Source organism: Panthera uncia, chromosome A2, assembly GCF_023721935.1.
Source record: "Panthera uncia isolate 11264 chromosome A2, Puncia_PCG_1.0, whole genome shotgun sequence".
In the NCBI taxonomy this organism is placed as follows: domain Eukaryota; kingdom Metazoa; phylum Chordata; class Mammalia; order Carnivora; family Felidae; genus Panthera; species Panthera uncia.
The window spans coordinates 4,090,416-4,109,807 of record NC_064816.1 but is presented as its reverse complement, the minus strand read 5'-3'; the positions used below and the strand labels follow the sequence as shown (position 1 = coordinate 4,109,807).

The following is a 19,392-nucleotide window of genomic DNA, read 5'->3' as shown; positions in this document are numbered from 1 at the left end:
CCCACTCTCGGCCCCGCCCTCCCCGCCCCGCCCCGCCCCGCCCCGCCCCGCCCCGCCCACCAGCCAGGGCTATAAATCCGGAACTGTTAGTCAGCGCAGGCTTTTGGTGGGGGCTCCGTCCTGCCTTGTTCATCTCGAGTGCAGTGTGTCTAAGGCAAGAGCACAGCGCCCGCGGTCGGTCAGACAGCTCCGTGGTGAGATTCGCTTTAGTTGTACGGATCGGTTGGTTTACGGGCAGCTCGCTCTGTAGCTGAACGCCCCGAGAAGTGTCCCTTGCACTTTTGCGCCAGCACCCCGACTAGTGTCTCGGGACAATGGGAAGTATCTGAACAAGCTTCCGACTTAGTCTTGCAGCCAAAACTTACAATGGGATGTCATTTGCGTTCTAGGACAAATAAAAGCAAGCTGTGAGTATCTATACAAGGCAAGCTTGTTAGCCACCAGCCCTGTTAGATGCAATAATTAAGATTCCAGTGACAGCCAGCGTTACTGGAATCAAAATGAGTAAGTTCTGACTTACACTAAGATGCCCCAGAAGATTAATCAGAATACAAGATTCTTCCCGTAACCTGTTACAGCAGGATCGCGGGAGAGGAGTTTGTGCTGAGGAAGTCAGTCCTTCCACGGAAATGCTACTATGCGTTCCGGAAAATTGGCAAGTCCTTTGTCAGGAATTGTCGCCTCGCTTAAAAACTTCCTATTAAATGGATCATTTAAAAAACTTCCCCACGGAGATACCTCCCCCCACGTCAGGACTTGCAGCTTGGGCAAAGCGCTTAACATCTTCGGGTCCCTTCATCCTGCGGGCAGAGGAGCAGGGCTGGCTGATTCGTACGGGCCCCTCCAGTGCTGGCCTGTTACGGGGGAAGTTCCTGATGTTCAGCTCGGCCGTTTGTCTGCTTTCGAAACTCCGGAGTGAGGGGTGACCCCGAGAGGAGTCGGGGTCACTTGGAAAGGTCCCGGGTGTGATGCTGGCAGCAGGAGAAAAGCCAGCCTCTCCTTTGCCTGAGTCAGTCGTGGAGGTACCGCCCGACGCTCGGGCCTATTGGCCGTTTCCAGGAACAGGAAGTGCCCCTGTCACTGGGCAGCACCGTCCTGTGCGGGGTGGGGTCAGTCGGGCAGATGTCCTGGAGCAGGGAGCCCCCGGCCAGCCCCTGGTCGGCCTGCCTTGCTCCTCCTCTCCCAGGCTGTCGGGGGCGCTCTAAAAGCCTTGTTTTCTTGAGGACGGCCTCGTCCGGGAACCAAACACGCACAACTGGGAGACAGAAAGCAGAACATAGAGAATGGCTTGGTTAGTCTAGAAGTACCAGGTTCAGCGAGGCCGTGGCGTCAGACCAGTGGTTCTCAAAGGGGGCCGTGCTGACCTTCAGGGAACACCACTGGGTGGTGCCATTTGGGGTTGTGATGAGGAGGGGAGGCCCCTGGCATGGAGTGTGTGGGGCTGGGGATGCTGTTCCACCCCCCGCAGTGCCTGGGATGCCCCACAGAGAACAGCGTGGCCCCAAACGTCTGCAGTGGGGAGGGGGGAAATGGTGGTTCAGAGAAGCGCCCCTCAAACTTTCATGCACGTACAAATCTCCCGGGAATTGGGTTGAAATGCAGGTTATAGTTTAGGAGCAGTTCCAGAAAAGGCAGAGCAGTGCCTCTCACCCCCTGCTGACTTGTCCCCTAGGGGACACTTGGTTTCCACGGCTGCGGGTGCTCCTGGTTTGGAGTGGGTGGCAGCCAGGATGCTGCTCAGCCTACCCCCCCCCCCGCCCCCACACACAGGGCCCCAGACAGCCCCCCGCAGCCAAAACTGATCCAGCCCCAGTGGCCACGGCACCGAGGCCAGGGAGCCCTGCTCTAGACGGACGGCGGGTGTTCATCGCGGTGCACGGTGCTGCTTGGGTCCATTCGGAAGCTGCCGATGGCGGCTCCCTGTGACCCAGCAGTCCTGTTCTAGCGGTCACGGGTGGGTGAACTTTGAGGGCCGCAGCGCTCTCTAGCCTCAGCCCTGCTTTCCGGGGCCGCATCAGTCCCATCCTGGCAGGTGTCATCGCCCCTGTCCTCACAATCGCTGTGGTGCTCACGGGGACGCCAGTCCCAGCCTCCAGTGGACCCTCACACCAGAATGCCCCCACCCACCTTGTCCCTGCCAGTCGGGACCTCTGCAGCCACACTGGCCACCTGCAGAGCCGTATATTTGGTGGAGGCAGCACAGTGGCCCGCACCCAGGCCCACGGGCTCAGAACCCGGCACATTGAATTCCGTTGGGATTGAACTGGGGGTGCCGAGGGGTCGGGTAGCCATCCCATTCAGACCATAGAGGAGGCCTCGCTTTCTCCAGAGAGCGCCAGCCAAAGTGGGTACAAAGCAGAGGGCAGGACGGGGAGGGCTGCAGAAGACGAAGCCCAAGTGGATAGGCCGTAGTGTCCAGATGAACCCGTGAGGCTGGGGGAGGGCGGAGGGGGGCGCGGAAAACAAGGTGGCGGCGGGGCCACGGGGCATGGGATGTGCCCAGCTGGGCAGGGGCCCCCGGCGTGCTCCCCACTACGATACCACTCTGCTTTCTGGTTGCTTTGTGGGAAAAGACAGAGGGGACGGTGGCATCAGAGTCATTATTGACAAGTCCCTCCCGGTGACCGAGTGGCAGGAAGAGCCGCTTCTTGACTTGAGCCAGACAGAAAGGGCCAAACGTACGTGTCCAGCTTGGACCCGTGTCGTTCGTCCACGCGAATCGTTCCAGCTGATCCACAGCTCCAGCCGGTGACGTAAGCTCAATTACGTACACCTGTAGAGCAGAAACCTGAGCTCATGATATTATTCTGAGTTCTCTTTGCCGTGGGGCGGAGGAACAATTTACACGGGAAGGACACGGCCTCTGCAGCACACACAGTGGGAGCCTCGGGGGTGTTCACAGACCAAGTGCGCCTCCTTTGCCGAAAGGAGGAAGACCCGGTTCGAACCCAGCACCCAGCTCTGCCTCTTCAGGCTGTGTGGCCTCGGGCTCTTGCTTGACCTCTCTGAGCCTCCGTTTGTCCCTTGTTGTTTCTAAAACGAGGATGATAATGGAGTAGCTTCCCGAAGAGTTAAGTAAGATCACACTTGGCCCAGAGTCTGGGGTACAGTTAGGCCGAACCGCATTGCTGGCCGCTGCCGATGCAGGTGTCTTTGGGGTTCTCACCCTTCTCCCTTTCCACTAGGTTGTATTCTATTTATCAGGCACCGGCTGGGGGCCAAGCTCGGGGCGGGCACGCCTCACGCATCATTGCACCTCATCCGCCCGACCCCTTTCTCAGATAAAGAAACTGAGGCCACAGCGAATGACGGAACTAAGATCCGAACTCATCTGTGGGAGTCCACGCGGCGGGTCAGCCACCTCAGTGTTTGCTCAGAAGTTGTGCCTGCCTTACGTCTGCGATGACGGCTGCTGGGTCTTTTCCGTGACGGACCTGAGACCCTATGGCGGGCTGGGAAGCGGGAAGCGAGCCAGGTGTCTGTTCCCGGGATGCGTTCACGGAGCGGGGCTCTCGGACCAGCTCTGAGCAGACAGTCTTCATGTCAGGAGGTCTGGAGCATCCAGGGCAGGCTGGGCCGCCTCGTGAGTGTGAGCCTCGCCTGGAACCACGTGACGCTCGATGCTCAACCTTCTCGAGGGCCACAGACCCTTGGCATCAGAATGTGACAGACGCCGCCCCACCCCTCAGTGGTCAGACTCCTAGTAGCCCTTGATTTCGGACCGGCAGTGTTGCCCTGGAGGCAGACCCAGAACTTCCAGTGAGCAAGGAGGAGGAGGCCGGGATTGCACCAGGTCCCTGGGAGGCGGGCGGCCCGGTCCGCGCTGGAGACATCGTTCGACGTGGCCCCGAGGCCTGGGGACATGCCTGCTGACCTGCACTAGTCCAGTGGCTTAGGAGGCAGAGAGGAAGCGGCAAGTCTGAGCAAAAGAAGTGGTTGGAAACCAAGTCTGGTGGCGTTCAAGGGATTATGAACGAGCGGCGGAATTGGGCTGCCTGCCAAAAGCATATTTCCTGGGTGAAGATGCCCGTGAGGGCTGGGTGGTTTTTAATTCACGCGCCCCCTAAACCCATGACGTTGTAAACGGCAACCAAAATCAGACTGCATGTGAGTTGACGTAACCATACCTTAGTTTGGACAATTTGTTTTTTTGAGAGAGAGAGAGAGAGAGAGAGAGAGAATGAGTGGGGGAGGGACAGAGAGAGAGGGAGACAGAGGATCCGAAACGGGTTCCGTGCCAACAGCAGCAAGCCCGAGGTGGGGCTCGAACTTGTGTACTGTGAGGTCATGGCCTGAGCCGAAGTCGGACACAACCAACTGAGCCACCCAGGCGCCCCCAAAATTTTAAACTAATTGCCAAATCGTGTCCTTTAGAGAGGAACGTAAGTGGGTGTTGCCCTGTTGCGATGGGGGGCGGGGGGGAAGGCCGCTGTCCTTTGTGATGAGAGTAGCCTGTCCCACCCGTTGCGTCCTGCCTGGAGCCCTTCAGACAGCCAGCTTGCAGGGCTCGGGCCCGCTCCTCTGCTGGACGGCGAGGGAACGTTTGGCTGCTGTGAAGAAAACAGGAACAGAAGCCCAGTTCTTACCAACAGAAAAAGGAATTTGAATTCTGTCGATACTTCATTCCAGAGAAACTCGGAGCCAGCTCTGACCCTTCAGAGTCGACTGCTGCAGAAGAAAAAAATGAAAAATTGAGGGACGACGGGGCATCCGAAGGGTTTAGGCAAAGAAGGAATAATGGGGCACCCTTGCTGGCAGTTGAGACTGGATACCCCCCAGAAACGGGGGAAGCCTCCGCAGGGCCCACGTTTCTGCCTCCAGTTCTGCCTCCCGTTGGGCAGAATTGCGGTCACTTTGTGTCCGGGTCACTGCAGCGTCCTCCTCTGTTGTCCTTCCTGTTGGTCACCTGCCTACCTGTGCCTTTTACCCAAGGGCCGTCTGTCCAACTCCCTTCTCGGACACTGCACTTCACTTAGAGCGGTGGCTCTCCTTCGGCCGCCATCGTTCCCCCAGGGGACGGTCGCCAGTGTCTGGAGACTCAGGGCCGAGGGAGGGTGTTCCTGGTGTGTGGTGGGAGGGGCCGGGGATGCCGATCAGCACCCCACAGAGCCCGGGACAGCCCCCCACGGAGAAACGGGCTGATGTCTGCAGCGCCCAGGCTGGGAGCCCTGCTTTAGCGCCCACTGGGTGGGTGCTTCGGTGGGGACCCGAGAGCGAGAAAGGATGTGTTAACGAGTACACTTTTCAGCAAGGAGATGGACATTTAGATCTCCAAGTGCACGAGCCTTTTCCGGGTGCCTGGAGCTGAGCAGGGCTATCCCGACGCCAGCAGGGATAGTTGGGACAGAATCTAAAGTGGGCATCGCTGGCTCCTTAGACCTCGCGCCCACACTGAAGGAGGTCCAAGAGAAGCAAATGGACGTGGTTTTTCTGGCCACCGAGATAACACTCGGAATGTCAAACGGGCATCAGGGCAGAAGCCGGGTTGGAAACAACGGTACTCTCTGACGGCGTCCTGGACTTGTTGCTTCTTGTTCACGGGAAAATAGGAATCGCTTTCTCGGGGGCAAGGGGACCCTGGTGCCACCAGTACCAAGGACCAGGAGAGCATGAACTGAGAGCTTTGAGGAGGCCATGGGTCTCTCCCCACAGGAAGAGGGAAAGGCCCTGTGTCTCCCCAGAGCGGAAGTTAACTGGCCAATCAGAACGAAGGTAACTAAAAGCACCGTTCTTGCTGCCCCCCCCCCCCCCCCCCCCGCTCCCGCAGAGATGACAAGATGTTTTCTAAATACCGATCCGACCTATGTAAGGCAGGCGACCCCTCCGCTCCGCACACGGAGGAACAGGAATAGAAAAGAGATTGCTTCAGGTTGTGGTGAGTCAGCGCCCGCCCGGCCAGGAGCAGGGCCCAGAACTGCCCTCAGCTTTTTCTGCGTTTCCTTTCCTGTCATTACTGGTTACTAGGTAACCGGAGTATTTTCCTGTAAACAGAAGCCTCTTCCCTTTGTGCCCAGGGCAGATCCATTCATCGGGCGGGCGTGATCCAGGCTGCTGCCCGCAGGTCCCCCCGCTGCCCCTCGCTTACACCCGGGAAACCCGGGCAGAGGCTCCCCCTGCCGAGTGTCGCCGGCAGGGCCCCCAGGTCGGGTGAGCCTTCTCAGGCCTGAGCCGCAGAGGGGGGCAGTCACACCAAGGAGGCTGTTCTTGCCCACTTCCTTCCCCAAGTGTGTCTTCATCAGGGACCAGGTGGCCAACGAAACCTGCTTGGCTTACAAACAACACCCAACCTCACAGGCTGGGCAATGGCTCGCATTCGAGGCCTCTCTCCTCTTGACTGACCATCTCGAGGCCCCCAGAGCCCAGTCGAAAGTGGCCACAGATGAAGGGAGTCGGAGGAAGAATGCTCAGGCCCCCGCCTTGGGCAGGGTTCTCCTGTTTAGGGGAGCAGGCAAACGAAGCTGAGGGAGCAAGCGGGGAGTCAGACAGACCGATTCCCAGTTCCCATTGCAAGTTCAAGTTCAGAGCAGAAGCACAGACCCACACTCTTCCCTACCAGACCGTGTCCAGGGGTCGAGGGTGACTGCCATCACTCAGGAGCCTGACCAGCTGAGCGGAGAAGGCGAAAAGCAGAATTTAGGGATTCCCCGGCCTCACATCCTATGTGGTTGGTGCCCTTGTCCCGGGGGCCAGCCCTGCCCCTTCCCCTGCTGGTCCCTGTTCTGCCGGGTGGAGGGGTCACTCACACCCAGCCTCACACCTTCTAGAAGGACTCCCCGATCCCCTGCTCTCATCTCCAAGGGCTGCTCGCATGGCGAGCCAGCACACGCAGAGAGAGGCGGTGACAAAATGTGCCTGCACATACCCTTTTGGACTGACAGCTAATTGCCGGGTGGGTTTTTATTTAACCTTTTATCACGGAAAACTCAAACATCTACAAACTAGCACACGGTATAATGAGCCCAGTGCAGCTCTCACTGGGCTGTACAGGTATCATCATTCTGCCATTCTCATGCCACTTCTCCCTGCCCACCCCCAACCTCCACTCCGTTATTATATTTTTACAGGGTTTTCTGGGTTAAAATTTACATACTGTAAATGCACGAATCTTGACTGTCACCTCTTGACAAATGAGTGTCCCATGTAACGCATACCCTGTTTTCATGGAGAATGTGTCCATCCACCTCCCTGGAAAGTTCCTGCCTGTCCCTTGCCCATCAGTTCCTGCCCCCTACACTGATCTGATTTTGTTGTTTTTTAATATTTATGTATTTTTGAGAGACAGAGCGCGAACTGGGGAGGGGCAGAGAGAGAGGGAGACACAGAATCGGAAGCAGGCTCCAGGCTCCGAGCTGTCAGCACAGAGCCTGACGCGGGGCCCGAACCCACGAACCGCGAGATCATGACCTGAGCCGAAGTCAGATGCTTAACCGTCTGAGCCCCCCAGGGATCCCTGATTTTTTTTGTTTTTTAAAAAACCTTAGGTTAGTTTTGTCTGTTCTACATCATGTACTCTTGGATACAGCTTCCTTCGCTCAGCATAATGACTTTGAAATTCACCCAGGGGTTGTGTATTTCAGAGTTCATCCTCTTAGATTAATCAGTAATATCTCAGCGGTGTTCCCCTGTTAGCTTTTAGCTGCATCTTTTGTATTTTTTTTTAAGTAGTTGCCTTAGGGATTACAATCTGCATCTTTAATCTAGCACAGCCTACAGTTTCTCATCCATTCTCCCGATGATGGACATTTGGGTGATTTCACTTTGGGGCTGTTGTGAATAAAATTGCTGTGAGCCTGTGTATACGGGGTTTCGTGCAGACATGTTTCCATATTTCCTGGATGAACACCTCGGAGATGCATTCTGGGCCAAAGGGTGGGTTTAACTTTCTAGAAAACTGTCAAACCTTTTTTCCAACATGGTTGTATCATTTTACATTCCCACACGTGTGTGAGAGTTACGATTACTCCCTGTGGTCACAACATTGGTTGTTGTCAGATTTTATTTTAGCCATTCTAGTGAGTGTTTAGTGGTATCTCATTGTGGTTCTAATCTGCATTTCCCTGGTGACTAACAATGTTGAGCATTATTTCATATACTTGTTGGGGATCTGGATTATCTTTGTCAAGTGCCTGTTAAAGTCTTTTGCCCATTAGATTGTCTTCTTATTATTGAATTATTGGAGCTTTTTACATATTATAAATAAAAGCCCTTTGTCAGATACTTGTTTTGCAACTATTTTCTCCCAGACTGTGGCTTACTGATTTGTGTTGTTGAAGTCTTTTAATGACAGAAGTTTTAAAATTTTCACAAATCTAATTTATTGAGTTTTTCAGTCATACTTATTACTTTCTGCATTCTGTCTAAAAAAATTTTGCCTATGCCCTTATGTTTTCTCTCAGAAGTTGTATAGTTTTGACTTCTTTGTGTAAGTCTGTGATCTAATTTAAAATCACTTTTGTGTGAGGTATTGGACAGGGATCGAAGTTCACTTGTTTTATTCTTCCCATATGGACATATAATTTGCTTAAACAATTTTCCTTTCTCTGTTGAATTGCTTTGTCACCTTTGTCAAAAATCATTTGAGGAGGGAAGGAGCTGGGGCTTCATTAGGGGGAAAAAAATTGAAAATGTAAGTATGGGTTGTTAGTTTCATATTGCTGGACTTGATTTATAATATTTTGTATGATTTTTCTATATGTGTTCATGAGAGATATTGATCTAAATACTTCTCTTATAATGTCTTTATCAAGTTTTGGTATCAGGTTTTTTTTTTTAATTTTATTTAAATTCGTGTTAGTTAACATAGTGTAGTATCGGTTCCAGGAATAGAATTTAGTGATTGTCACTTACATATAACGATGAGTGCTCATCACGACAAGTGTCCTCCTTAACGTCCATCTCCCATTTATCGCATTCCCCCACCCACCTCACCAGTATCAGCGTTTTGATGACCTCCTAAAATGAGTGAAGTATCCCTTTCTGTATTTTCTGATGGAATTGGTGTATTAATTTTTGTTTCAGTGTTTTATAGCATTTAACAGTGAAAGTCTCTGGGCCTGAAGTGTTCTCTGTAAGGAGGATTTCAATAACATATTCAATTTCTTTGTTAGATATTCCATCCACAGTTTCTATTTCATCTTGTGTCAGTTTTGGTATGTTGTGTTTTTTAAAAAACGTGTTCATTTGATCTAAGTTGGTGAATTTATTGGCTAAAGTTCATAATAGTTCCTTATCATTTTGGTTTCTATACGATTTATAATGATACATCTCATTTTGCTTTTGATATTGGCAATTTGGGTTTTTTTTCTTTCTTTTCTCTTATCAATCTTTTATAGGGGGTTGGCAATCTTTTCTCTAAGACTTTATCTTTTTTAGGGCAGTTTTAGGTTCACAGCAAAATTGAGAGGAAGATACAGAGATCTCCCGTGTCGTCTCTGTCCTCACACGTGCACAGCCTCCCCCTTCGTCAACATCCCCCCCCCCCCCCCCCCCGCCCCAGAGTGGTGCATTTGTAGAGGAAATCTGCACTGACACATCGTTATCACCCAACGTGCATAGTTAACATTAAGGTCCACTCCTGATATGGTACATTCTGTGGGTTTGGACAGATATATGATGACATGTGTCCACCACGGTAACGTAGCATCACACAGGGTAGTTTCTCTGCCCAAAAAAACCCTCTATGCTCCACCTATCATCCCTCCTTCCCCTTAAACCTCTGGCAGCCACTGATCTTCTTACCATCTCCATAGTTGTTCCTTTTCCAGAATTGTCATATAGTTGGAATCATACAGCATGTATGCATTTACCTAATAGAAGAAGTTAGTATAAATAGTATAAAATAGTATAAATAGTATAAAATAGTATAAATTTACTTTTACCTAATAGTATAAATTTATGTTTCCTCCAGGTCTTTTCATAGCTTTATAGCTCATTTCTTTTTGGAAGAAATTTCACTTTTGGAGAAATTTGGGTTCTGTTGGTTTTTTCTCCATGGTTTGTGGAGTTTTCTTTCATTATTTTTTGACTTTATTATTTCCTTTTTTCTACTAAAGTTTGGTTTGCTTATCTTTTTGTCGCTTCCTAAGGCTGAAAACTTAAATGGCTGATTTTTAAGCCATCCTTTCGAACTTAAGTTTATAAAGCTAAACATTTCTCTCTAAGCACTGCTTTATATGCATCCCACAAATTTTGATATGTGATGTTTTCATTATCAGTCAGTTCAAAATATTTTCTAGTTTTTCTTATGGTTTATTCTTTGACCTGTGGGTTATTTTAGAGGTGCATTTAAAAATTTCAAAATATTTAGCGTATTTCTAGATATCTTACTGACTTCTAATTTATTCCGTTGTTGTCAAAATACATATATTTACTTTATGGCCCAGAATATGACCCACCTCAGCGAATATTCCTTGCACATTTGAAAAGAATGTTCAGGTTTGGTTTGTTGTGTTATATAAATGTCAGTTAGGTCCCTGTGGTTGATTGTGTCATCCAGATACTCTGTATCCTGACTGGTATTTTTGTTTGGTTTCTATCAAAAAGGAAGAGTGTTTCCACTCCAAATCTCCACTGTGACTATTTATCTATTTTTTCCTTTAAGTCCATTAATTTCTTCTTTGTGGTAATTTGAAGCTGTACTACTAGCTGCGTGTACCTTTGTCATGATTAGGTCATCCTGATAAGTTAATTGACAATTTTATCAGGATGAAATGTCCCTCATTATCTCTAGTAATATTCCTTGTCTTGAAGTTGGTTTTGTCTCCTCATTACAGCCACTCCAGCTTTCTTAAGATTAGAGTTTGCATGGTATGTCTTTTTCCATTCGATTACTTTCCACCTTTGTGTGCCTTTGTATTTAAAGAGGATTTCTTTGGGGGCTCCTGGGTGGCTCAGTCGGTTAAGTGTACTGCTTTTGGTTCAGCTCAGGTCATGATCTCACAATTCGTCAGTCTGAGCCCCACATCGGGCTCCATGCTGACAGTGTGGAGGCTGCTTGGAATTCTCTCTCTCTCCCTCTCTCTGCACCCTCCTCTCAAAATAAATAAATCAACTTTAAAGAGGATTTGTTTTGGGGTGCCTGGGTGGCTCAGTCGGTTGGGCGTCTGACTTCGGCTCAGGTCATGATCTCAATGGTTTGTGACTTCGAGCCCCGCCTCAGGCTCTGTACTGACACCTCAGAGCCTGGAGCCTGCTTCGGATTCTGTGTCTCCCTCTCTCTTGGCCCCACCCCAGCTCATGCTCTGTCTCTCTCTGTCTCTCTGTCTCTCTCTCAAAAATAAACATCAAAAAAAATTAAAGAGGATTTCTTTTAAAAAGGCAACTTACCATGGGATCTTGGTTTTTTTATCTAGGCTGACCATTTCTGTCTTTTCATTCAAGTGTTTCATATATTTATACTTAATGTGATTATTAATATACCTCAATTTAGGAAAGCCATTTTGCTATTTGTTTCATCTTTTTTGTTGTTCCTGTGTTCTTCATTTTCTGCCTTCTTTGAGGACAATCAAATATGTTTAGAATTTCATTTGCTTCTTCATTAGTTTTAAGCTATATATTTTTTTAATTTTTTCAGAGATTACATTAGGGATTACATGATGCATCTTTAATTTATCACAAATGAGATTACTACATGATGTAAAATGCAAGAACCTTGCATGCCTAATTCCATTTACCCCTCCCCTTCCTTTGTGCTGTTGTTGTTGTATAGATTACCTCTACATATGTCATAAAAACACACAGTAGAGCGTTATAATATTTTTTTGTTAAATAGATGTATTTTAAAGAAATTAAGAGGAGAAGGGGTGCCTGGGTGACTCACTGAGTTCAGCATTGGACTTCGGCTCAGGTCATCATCTCACAGTTCATGAGTTCGAGCCCCGTGCCAGGCTCTGCTGACAGCTCAGAGCCTGGAGCCTGCTTCGGATTCTGTGTCTTCCTCTCTCTCTGCCCCTCCCCAGCTCATGCTCTGCCTCTCTCTCTCTCTCTCTCTCTCTCTCAAAAATAAATAAACATTAAAAAATTAAAAAAAAAAGAAATTAAGAGAAGAAAAGGAAAAAATAAAGTTTTGCTGGATATAGAATTCTAGATTGGCAGGTTTTCCTCAGCGCCATAAATATGTCATCCCATTATCTTCTGGTCACCGTTATTACTGATGGGAAGTTGGTTACTATCCATACTATTGTTCCCTTACAGATCATGTGTAGTTTTTCTCTGACTGCCTTCAAGATTTTCTTTTTCTTTTTTTATTTTAGCAGTTCAACCGTAACACATCTAAGTCAGTTTTCTTTGTATTTATCATTCTTGGGCTTTGTTGAGCTTCTTGGATCTATAAGTTGATGACTTTTTAAAATTTTTTTAATGTTTATTTATTTTTGAAAGAGAGACACAGAGAGAGAGAGAGAGAGAGAGAGAGAGAGAGAGAGAGCGCAAGTGGGGGAGGGGCAGAGAGAGAGGGAGACACAGAATCCAAAGCAGGCTCTAGGCTCTGAGCTGTCAGCACAGACCCCGATGTGGGGCTCGAATCCACGAATCGTGAGATCATGACCTGAGCCAAAGTCAGTTGCTTAACTGACTGAGCCACCCAGGCGCCTCTCTATAAGTTGATATCTTTTACCAAATTTAAGAGATGTTTGGCCATTCTTCAAATACACGTTTTTCCTCTCCCATTCTCTCCTTTTCTTCTGGGACTTCGGTCACATATATGTTAGACCGCATGTTCTGTTCATTTTTCTTCAGCTTTTCTCTCTCTCAGTTCTTCATTGGGTTCCATTGATCTATTTTCCAGTTCACTGATTCTTCTTTCCGCCATCTCCAATCAGCTATTAGGTTTATTCAGGGACATTTCCATTTTAGTTATTGTACTTTTCAACTCCAGAATTTCTACTTGTGTTTTTTTTTTTTTTTTTATAGTTGGTCTTTCTCCATGGAGATTCCTGTATGTTCCTTTATTGTGCATATAACTTCCTTCAAGTTCTTGGCCATATTTTTAGTAGCTGCTTTGTCTGTATCACCTGGATTCTCTTGGTTTGGCTATCGACTCTTCCCCTTTTTTCTTGGGTACGGGTCATAATTTCCTATTTCTTCTCCTAGCTCATGATCTTTGTTGGGTCCTGGACATCATGAATGCTATGTTGTAGAATTTCTGGATCCTGCTGTGTTCCCTTTGCTAGTGTTTAACTTGGCTGGACTTGAACCCTGCCCCTCATGCAAATATATCTTTTTCAGCAGCTCAACTCTCCTCTTAGTTTGTCCATCTTTGAGCTGCTGGTTTTTCTCCAAAACCCCTGGTGTCTTTCCCACACAAGTGTGGCTTAGTCAGCTCATCAAAGATTTGGGTGGACTCCAGGCAGATCTGGGGGCTCGCCCCCTCTGTGGCTCTCTATGTTCCAGGATTCCCCCTAACATACTGAACTCTCTTCTCTGACACTTCAAGACAACCAGACTGCTGCTTTCTGCCACCCAAACATTCATGGAGCGTGCCCCTGGCAAAACTCCAGAATCGTCAGTCTGACTGGCAGAAATCTTTCAAGGGTGGGCTCGCTGGCAGTGTCTGCCTGCTTTGGTCGCCCCCCCAGTGTCTTTAAATAGGTGTGTGCCCTTGAATAATGGACCTGAATTTTTTTTTTTTTTAAATTCAGGAAACTGGATCAGCTTATATGCAATGTACCACCTCTTAGATGGGTAAGGGAGGATTTCATGCCCTCTGCAGACAGGCATATTGTGTGTCAATGTATTGGGGCAGCCAGGCTGACCTACATGGTGTCTGTGAGCCTGTCTGTCTGATACTAACATGAAGGGATGTGTCCACAGAGAGTAGAATGGTCAGTCGCCAAAGGTGATTACATTTCCCAGAATAGTCCCAGAATAGTCTAACCAGGTAGATTGTAGGGGTGCCTGGGTGGCTCAGTCAGTTGAATGTCTGACTTTGGCTCAGGTCACGATCTCACGGTTTGTGGGTTTGAGCCCCGTGTCGGGCTCTGTGCTGACAGCTCAGAGCCTGGAGTCTGTTCCAGATTCTGTGTCTGCCTCTCTCTCTGCCCCTCCCCGACTCATGCTCTGCCTCTCTGTCTCTCAAAAAATGAAGAAACATTAAAAAAAAATTTAATAAAATAAAATAACCAGGTAGATTGTAAATGTTCTGAAGCTTTATGTGGATGCTCACTATATATAATTTCCTACAATTCAGTATGGGCTGTAATCCTAAAGAGGCACTAAGGTATTTATTTAGTTGGTAAATATCAGCTGCCTGGGTCGTGCATGGCACCGCGTACTACACAGAAGCCATCTCGTAGGATGCTTTTGTCCCACCTGTGCTCTTCATCGTACGGATCCCTGCGTGAGTTTCCTGGGGTCGCCATGCTAAGTACCACAGACCGGGTGGCTTGAAACACGTGAAATTTACTCTCGCAGTTCCGGAGACCAGAAGGTGTCACCGGACTGTGCTCCCTCTAGACAAGGACCCTTCCTGCCTCCTCTGGTTTCTGGGGGCCCCAGCCATCCTTGGCTTCCCAGGCTTGTCGCTGTATCCATCTATCGCCTCCTCTTTCGTCACACAGCCTTCCTCCCTGTGTGTCCTATCCTGTCTGTTATAAGAACACTGTCCCTGGATTTAGGGCCCGTCCTAATCCAGTATGACCTCATCTTGATCCCTTACCTTGATTATATCTGCAAAGACACTATTTCCAAATAAGGTCACATTCAGAGATCCTGAGTGGACATGAGTTTTGGGGGTCACTATTCAATGCAGTACAACTTCCCAAAGTGATCTGCCCCTTATGCTGAAACTCCTGTCTTTTTTTTTTTTTTAATGTTTATTTATTTTTGAGAGACACAGAGAGACAGAGCATGACCTAGGGAGGGGCAGAGAGAGAGGGAGACACAGAATCTGAAGCAGGCTCCAGGCCCTGAGTTGTCAGCACAGAGCCCGATGCGGGGCTCGAACCCACAAACAGCAAGATGATGACCTGAGCTGAAGTCGGATGCTTAACCAGCTGAGCCACCCAGGCACCCGTCCTGTCTTAAGTTTTAAGGGCTGTGCCTGGCTTCTGACATTCCGGCACTTGATGATTTTATTTGTAACCTTATAAACTTCAGGAGCACTGTTGTCATTTCAGGCCAGATGATATTTCCATTCGTCTTTAAATGCTGGCAGCTTCATCCTCCTAACAATTTGGATCATCCCCTATGACCCCTCCAGTTCTCTCATGCTGGTGAGATGTGGCCACAGGACCTTTGCAGTGGTTCCAGGGCCTGGGACCTCAAGACTTTGACCCCAGACAGTGTAATTTTTCGACCCACCTTCCAAAACCACATCACTTCATCAAACCTAAATTCTATGAGCCAAGGACCAACAACTATAGTCTATAGGACATTTTGTCATGGCCTTTTTTTTTTTTTTTTTTAAGAAATGAAGTCTTATTTGTGCTCAGCCAGGATCACTCATGCGTGTTAGCAATGGCCGCTCCTGTGCCAGCGCAGCAAAGTGTAGTAGTTGCAAGAAAAGCCTCTCGTCCTTTGCGGAAAAAATTTTGTGACCCTGGGCCTACACACCATATGCTGAGCAGGGTGACAGACAGCACATGGTAAATAGTGCAGTAAACCAGGAAGCACGTCAGTTGAAAACTTGGCGTGGTGTCGGATGATTTGCATTCTGGAAGTCGCATTCTGGCCGCGGTGAGCCGAGCATGGGCTCGCTGTCTACCTCACACTCTCACGGGCTCCCCGGGTTTTCAAAAGACTCAGACTGTGGAGCACAGTTATTTCCTGCCCGTGAGCAAGGAGCCGGCCTCTGACTCGGCTCTCTGGCTTCATCACTAGTGGATTCTTTCCACCGAGAGCCCAGGTCCAATGCTTTCCTGCTCCTACCACTGGAGTTACCCACTTCCTGGCTTCAGATTGGAACAAAGGGGTGCATGTGTGCAGATGACTGATTCGGATGTTGGAGGAACTGTGCATAAGACCTCGACTGCGCAACTTCCTGCAGAATAATTCCGAAGGTCAGTTCTGTCAGGAAGGCAGAGAGTTGGAGACCCAGGAAATACACATTGGAAATTCTCACGCCTCCTCCTCCTGTGGAAGAGGAAAAGAAAAGTAGGGGGTGCCACTCATCACATGGCTCTGGGGACATCTAGTGGTAAGAACCGAGTCAGGGAAACAGGAAAGCGCCACAGGCACAGACCACAGATCCGTGGATCCAGCCAGTGGCTCTCGTGGTGCCAAAGTCTTTGGGAGGGGGATGGGCCACGTCATAGAATATTCCTCATCAACAAAGATGGGGTCAAACCAACACTCAACAGATTTAAAACACTCACACGCTGCCTTCCGCTTTCTTTAGGCAAATTATATTCATCTGTTAGCAGTTTTTCTTTGCATTAAAAGAAAAAAAAAAGAAGTTTTCAACAAATTGTTCACTCATCCTCAGAGGTGGGAGCCCTCGCGGTGATAGAAGCATATGGAAAGTTCTGGCAGGTGCCTCCTGAGCAGCATGCTGTGTACCTGCTGCTCAGGCCCCGCATGAGGCAGAAGTGGGGAGACCCCACCTGTGGCTTGGGGGGACGTGCTCAGGACAGGGCTGTACCTGCCCACAAAGCCACCTCCTCTCTGCAGTTTGCATATTTAACAGCTTCTCAAGTGCCGAAGGTAGCCAGTTCTTACAAAGTGCAGACCGTCTGACCTTGAGCATGTTGATGGAATGATTTTTTTGTACCATCTGCCACTTGGTTCTGGTATTAAATGAGTCTTTTTGTATGGAATTAAAAAAATTTTTTTTAACGTTTTATTTATTTTTGAGAGAGAGACAGAGACAGAGTACGAGCAGGGGAGGGGCAGAGAGAGGAGACAGAATCCAAAGAGGGCTCCAGGCTCCGAGCTGTCAGCACAGAGCCCGACATGGGGCTCAAACTCACAAACCGCGAGATCATGACCTGAGCCGAAGTCGGACGCTTAACCGACTGAGCCACCCAGGCCCCCTCTGTATGGAATGTTTAAACTACCTACTTGAAAGATGTACGCATCTGGCTGCAAAGAAATACACTTGTATGCCCTTCTCGTGGGCGAGGATCTCCAGGAACAGAAGGCAGGACTTCTAGGCAGCCCAGGAGAAAATGCTTCTTTCCTCCCACTGTGTATTGCCTATCTTGGACAACGTCTGAAGATATTTTGGGTTGTCATGACTGGTGGGGGGTGGGAAGGGGAGAGGCGCTCCTGGCATCTAACGAGTGGAGGTCAGGGGTGCCGAGGTCGGCCTGAAGGACAAGCCGGCCCTGGTGTCCCCAGTGCCGAGGGGCAGAAACCCTGCCTTAGGAGAATGCACTTGTAGTTTGGGGTACCGTAGCCCGCCAGATGGCAAGCGGCCATCAGGAGCTGGTGATTCGCTGGCTGGATGAGTAAACAATTGTAGGAGCCCCGGAAAGGACTGTCTGCAGAGCTAACTTTCGGTTTTCTACTGGGAAAAACGTTTCCTGCCACCCCTCCCCACCCCCGCTGCTCTTCCTATGAGGCATCTGTGCCACTGGTTTCCCTGTCTTCCTTCCCCAGTATGGCCAGCCGACTTGCACCTGAAGGTAGCTACCACTTGGGCCTCCGTGGCTGCAGTCCCGCCCCACTCAACCTCTCTCCGCCTTTCTTTAGAACTGAGCATGCAGAATTCGGAGGGTGGATCCGATTCGCCGGCTTCTGTGGCTCTGTGTCCGTCGGCAGCAGCCCAGGCCCCCGTGGCTCAGCCTGTGCCAGCCTCTCCGCAGGTAACAGACCAGCCTGCCCGCTGCTCGGGGCTCAGGCTGTTCCGAGAAAGCCAGTGTGGCCCGGGGGGGGGGGGGACGCCCCCACTTAGGTTTGGGAAAACACTTGAGGCAGCGGAGAAAGGAATCTATATTTTCCCGAACTGACATTACGGTCCCAACGCTGCTCCTGTCAAAAGAGCAACCCCTCTGTTCTGTTCCCCCTGCCCCTCTATGTCACACTGGCTTTTTCGCTATTTGTTGCAAAGGCCCCACCAAGGACCCAACGCTACAAACTCAAAAAGAAACTTGGCTTGGTATATTCCTATCTTTTAATGGACATTTTCTTATGCCTTGGAAGTACCCCTATTACACGGGGAAACCTTATGGATAAGGCAAAAGATCGGTTAAAATTCTACCATCCAAACGGATACGTTCTTTACAATTTGCGAGGAGAGAACTTCCACGTTAAGGCTCTTGCCTTCTGGATTTCTACCACGGCTGGAAACACACCATAGACTTAAACGTAAAGTTAGCGATGTAAGACCACACCAAGCTGAAGGTCACGGAACAGACTGGAAACCTGGAGACATGCACGGAGGCCCCCTGTGGCCGTGTGACCACCTACGAGTACGAATCCAAAAGTCAGAAGCATGACAGAATTGACAAAGGTAGAAAAGCCCCATAATTCAGCCAAAACCAAAGGGCAGATGTGAAAGCGGCTTGTTCATTTCAGAACAGATAATCAGACGTGTTTAAGCTTTCATTTCTTGCAAACATGCAGCCCCGGTGTGGGCCTTGGAAGCCCGTCTCAGGGCACCAAGGGGATGTGATCAGATTGAGTTGTAGCTAATCGACTTGTTTCCCCGCCCACTTGAACCTGACACGCCGGCCCTCCGCCCCCGGCCGCCTTGGCTCCTTCTCGCCACACCGCAGTCTCGGGCCTGAGTGGCCCAGCCTTTCTCGGTAGCAGCCACGGGCTGGCTGGGGCCCAGGCCCTGCCTCCAGGGTCCTGCCATGGCCACCGCGTGCCTCCCCAGTTCCAAGGCTTCGTCCCTGCCAGCAATGCATCCGGTCCCCGCAGCCACCCACGCGCCGTCCCTGGCCTCACCTCCCCCCGCCCCCGGGTGCATTGTCTGCTCCCCGTGCAGACTCCCTGCCGCTGACATGGGGTGCTCTCTTTCTGGAAAGTTCCAAGCGCTCCTGCTGGTGGGCTTCCCTGCCTCCCCGCAACAGTGGGTGCCTCTCTCCTTGCCAGAGAGAAGAGTTCCTGCTGCCTCAGTTCCCCCAACGGGCTCTTCACGCTTCGCCTTCCGGCTTGCCCCGTCCAGCATAGCTTCCCACCGCGCTGGACACGTGCGGCCACCAGCCCCAGCTTGGTGCCAGGGATGGGAAAGGTGGTGTGGACAGCTGTCTGCAGGGTCCTTCTTATCACCCAGCCTCTCAGCCTGATGTCAGGGACAGCCCAGGCCACCTCGCAGACAGACCCCAGGGAGGGAGAGCTGCTGGGGGCAGGTGGAGGCACATGTGCTCCGGCGTGCGAACGAGAGTGTGTGTGTGTGTGTGTGTGTGTGTGTGCGTGCGTGTGCATGTGCACGCGCGCACTCCTCTCCTGCCAATCTCGCTCATGTTTCTGGAAGGTGATGGTGGAGTAGGTGGCGGCAGCCCTGGTTAT

General features: G+C 50.0%; 1 protein-coding gene across 5 annotated transcripts in view; it reads left to right on the top strand.

Moving 5' to 3' along the window:
- Nucleotides 1-19,392, top strand: part of RFX2 (regulatory factor X2) — a 90,376-nt gene that overhangs the window by 33,764 nt on the left and 37,220 nt on the right. For 2 of the 5 annotated variants that reach the window (XM_049639722.1, XM_049639721.1), the window contains exon 2: nt 15,405-17,741. In XM_049639722.1, coding sequence (XP_049495679.1) covers nt 17,493-17,741 — 249 coding nt within the window. In that variant the 5' untranslated portion in view covers nt 15,405-17,492. Of the gene's footprint in view, nt 1-80; nt 195-15,404; nt 17,742-19,392 lie in introns of those variants that run through there. The other 3 variants (XM_049639723.1, XM_049639725.1, XM_049639724.1) reach the window with 3 other exon arrangements.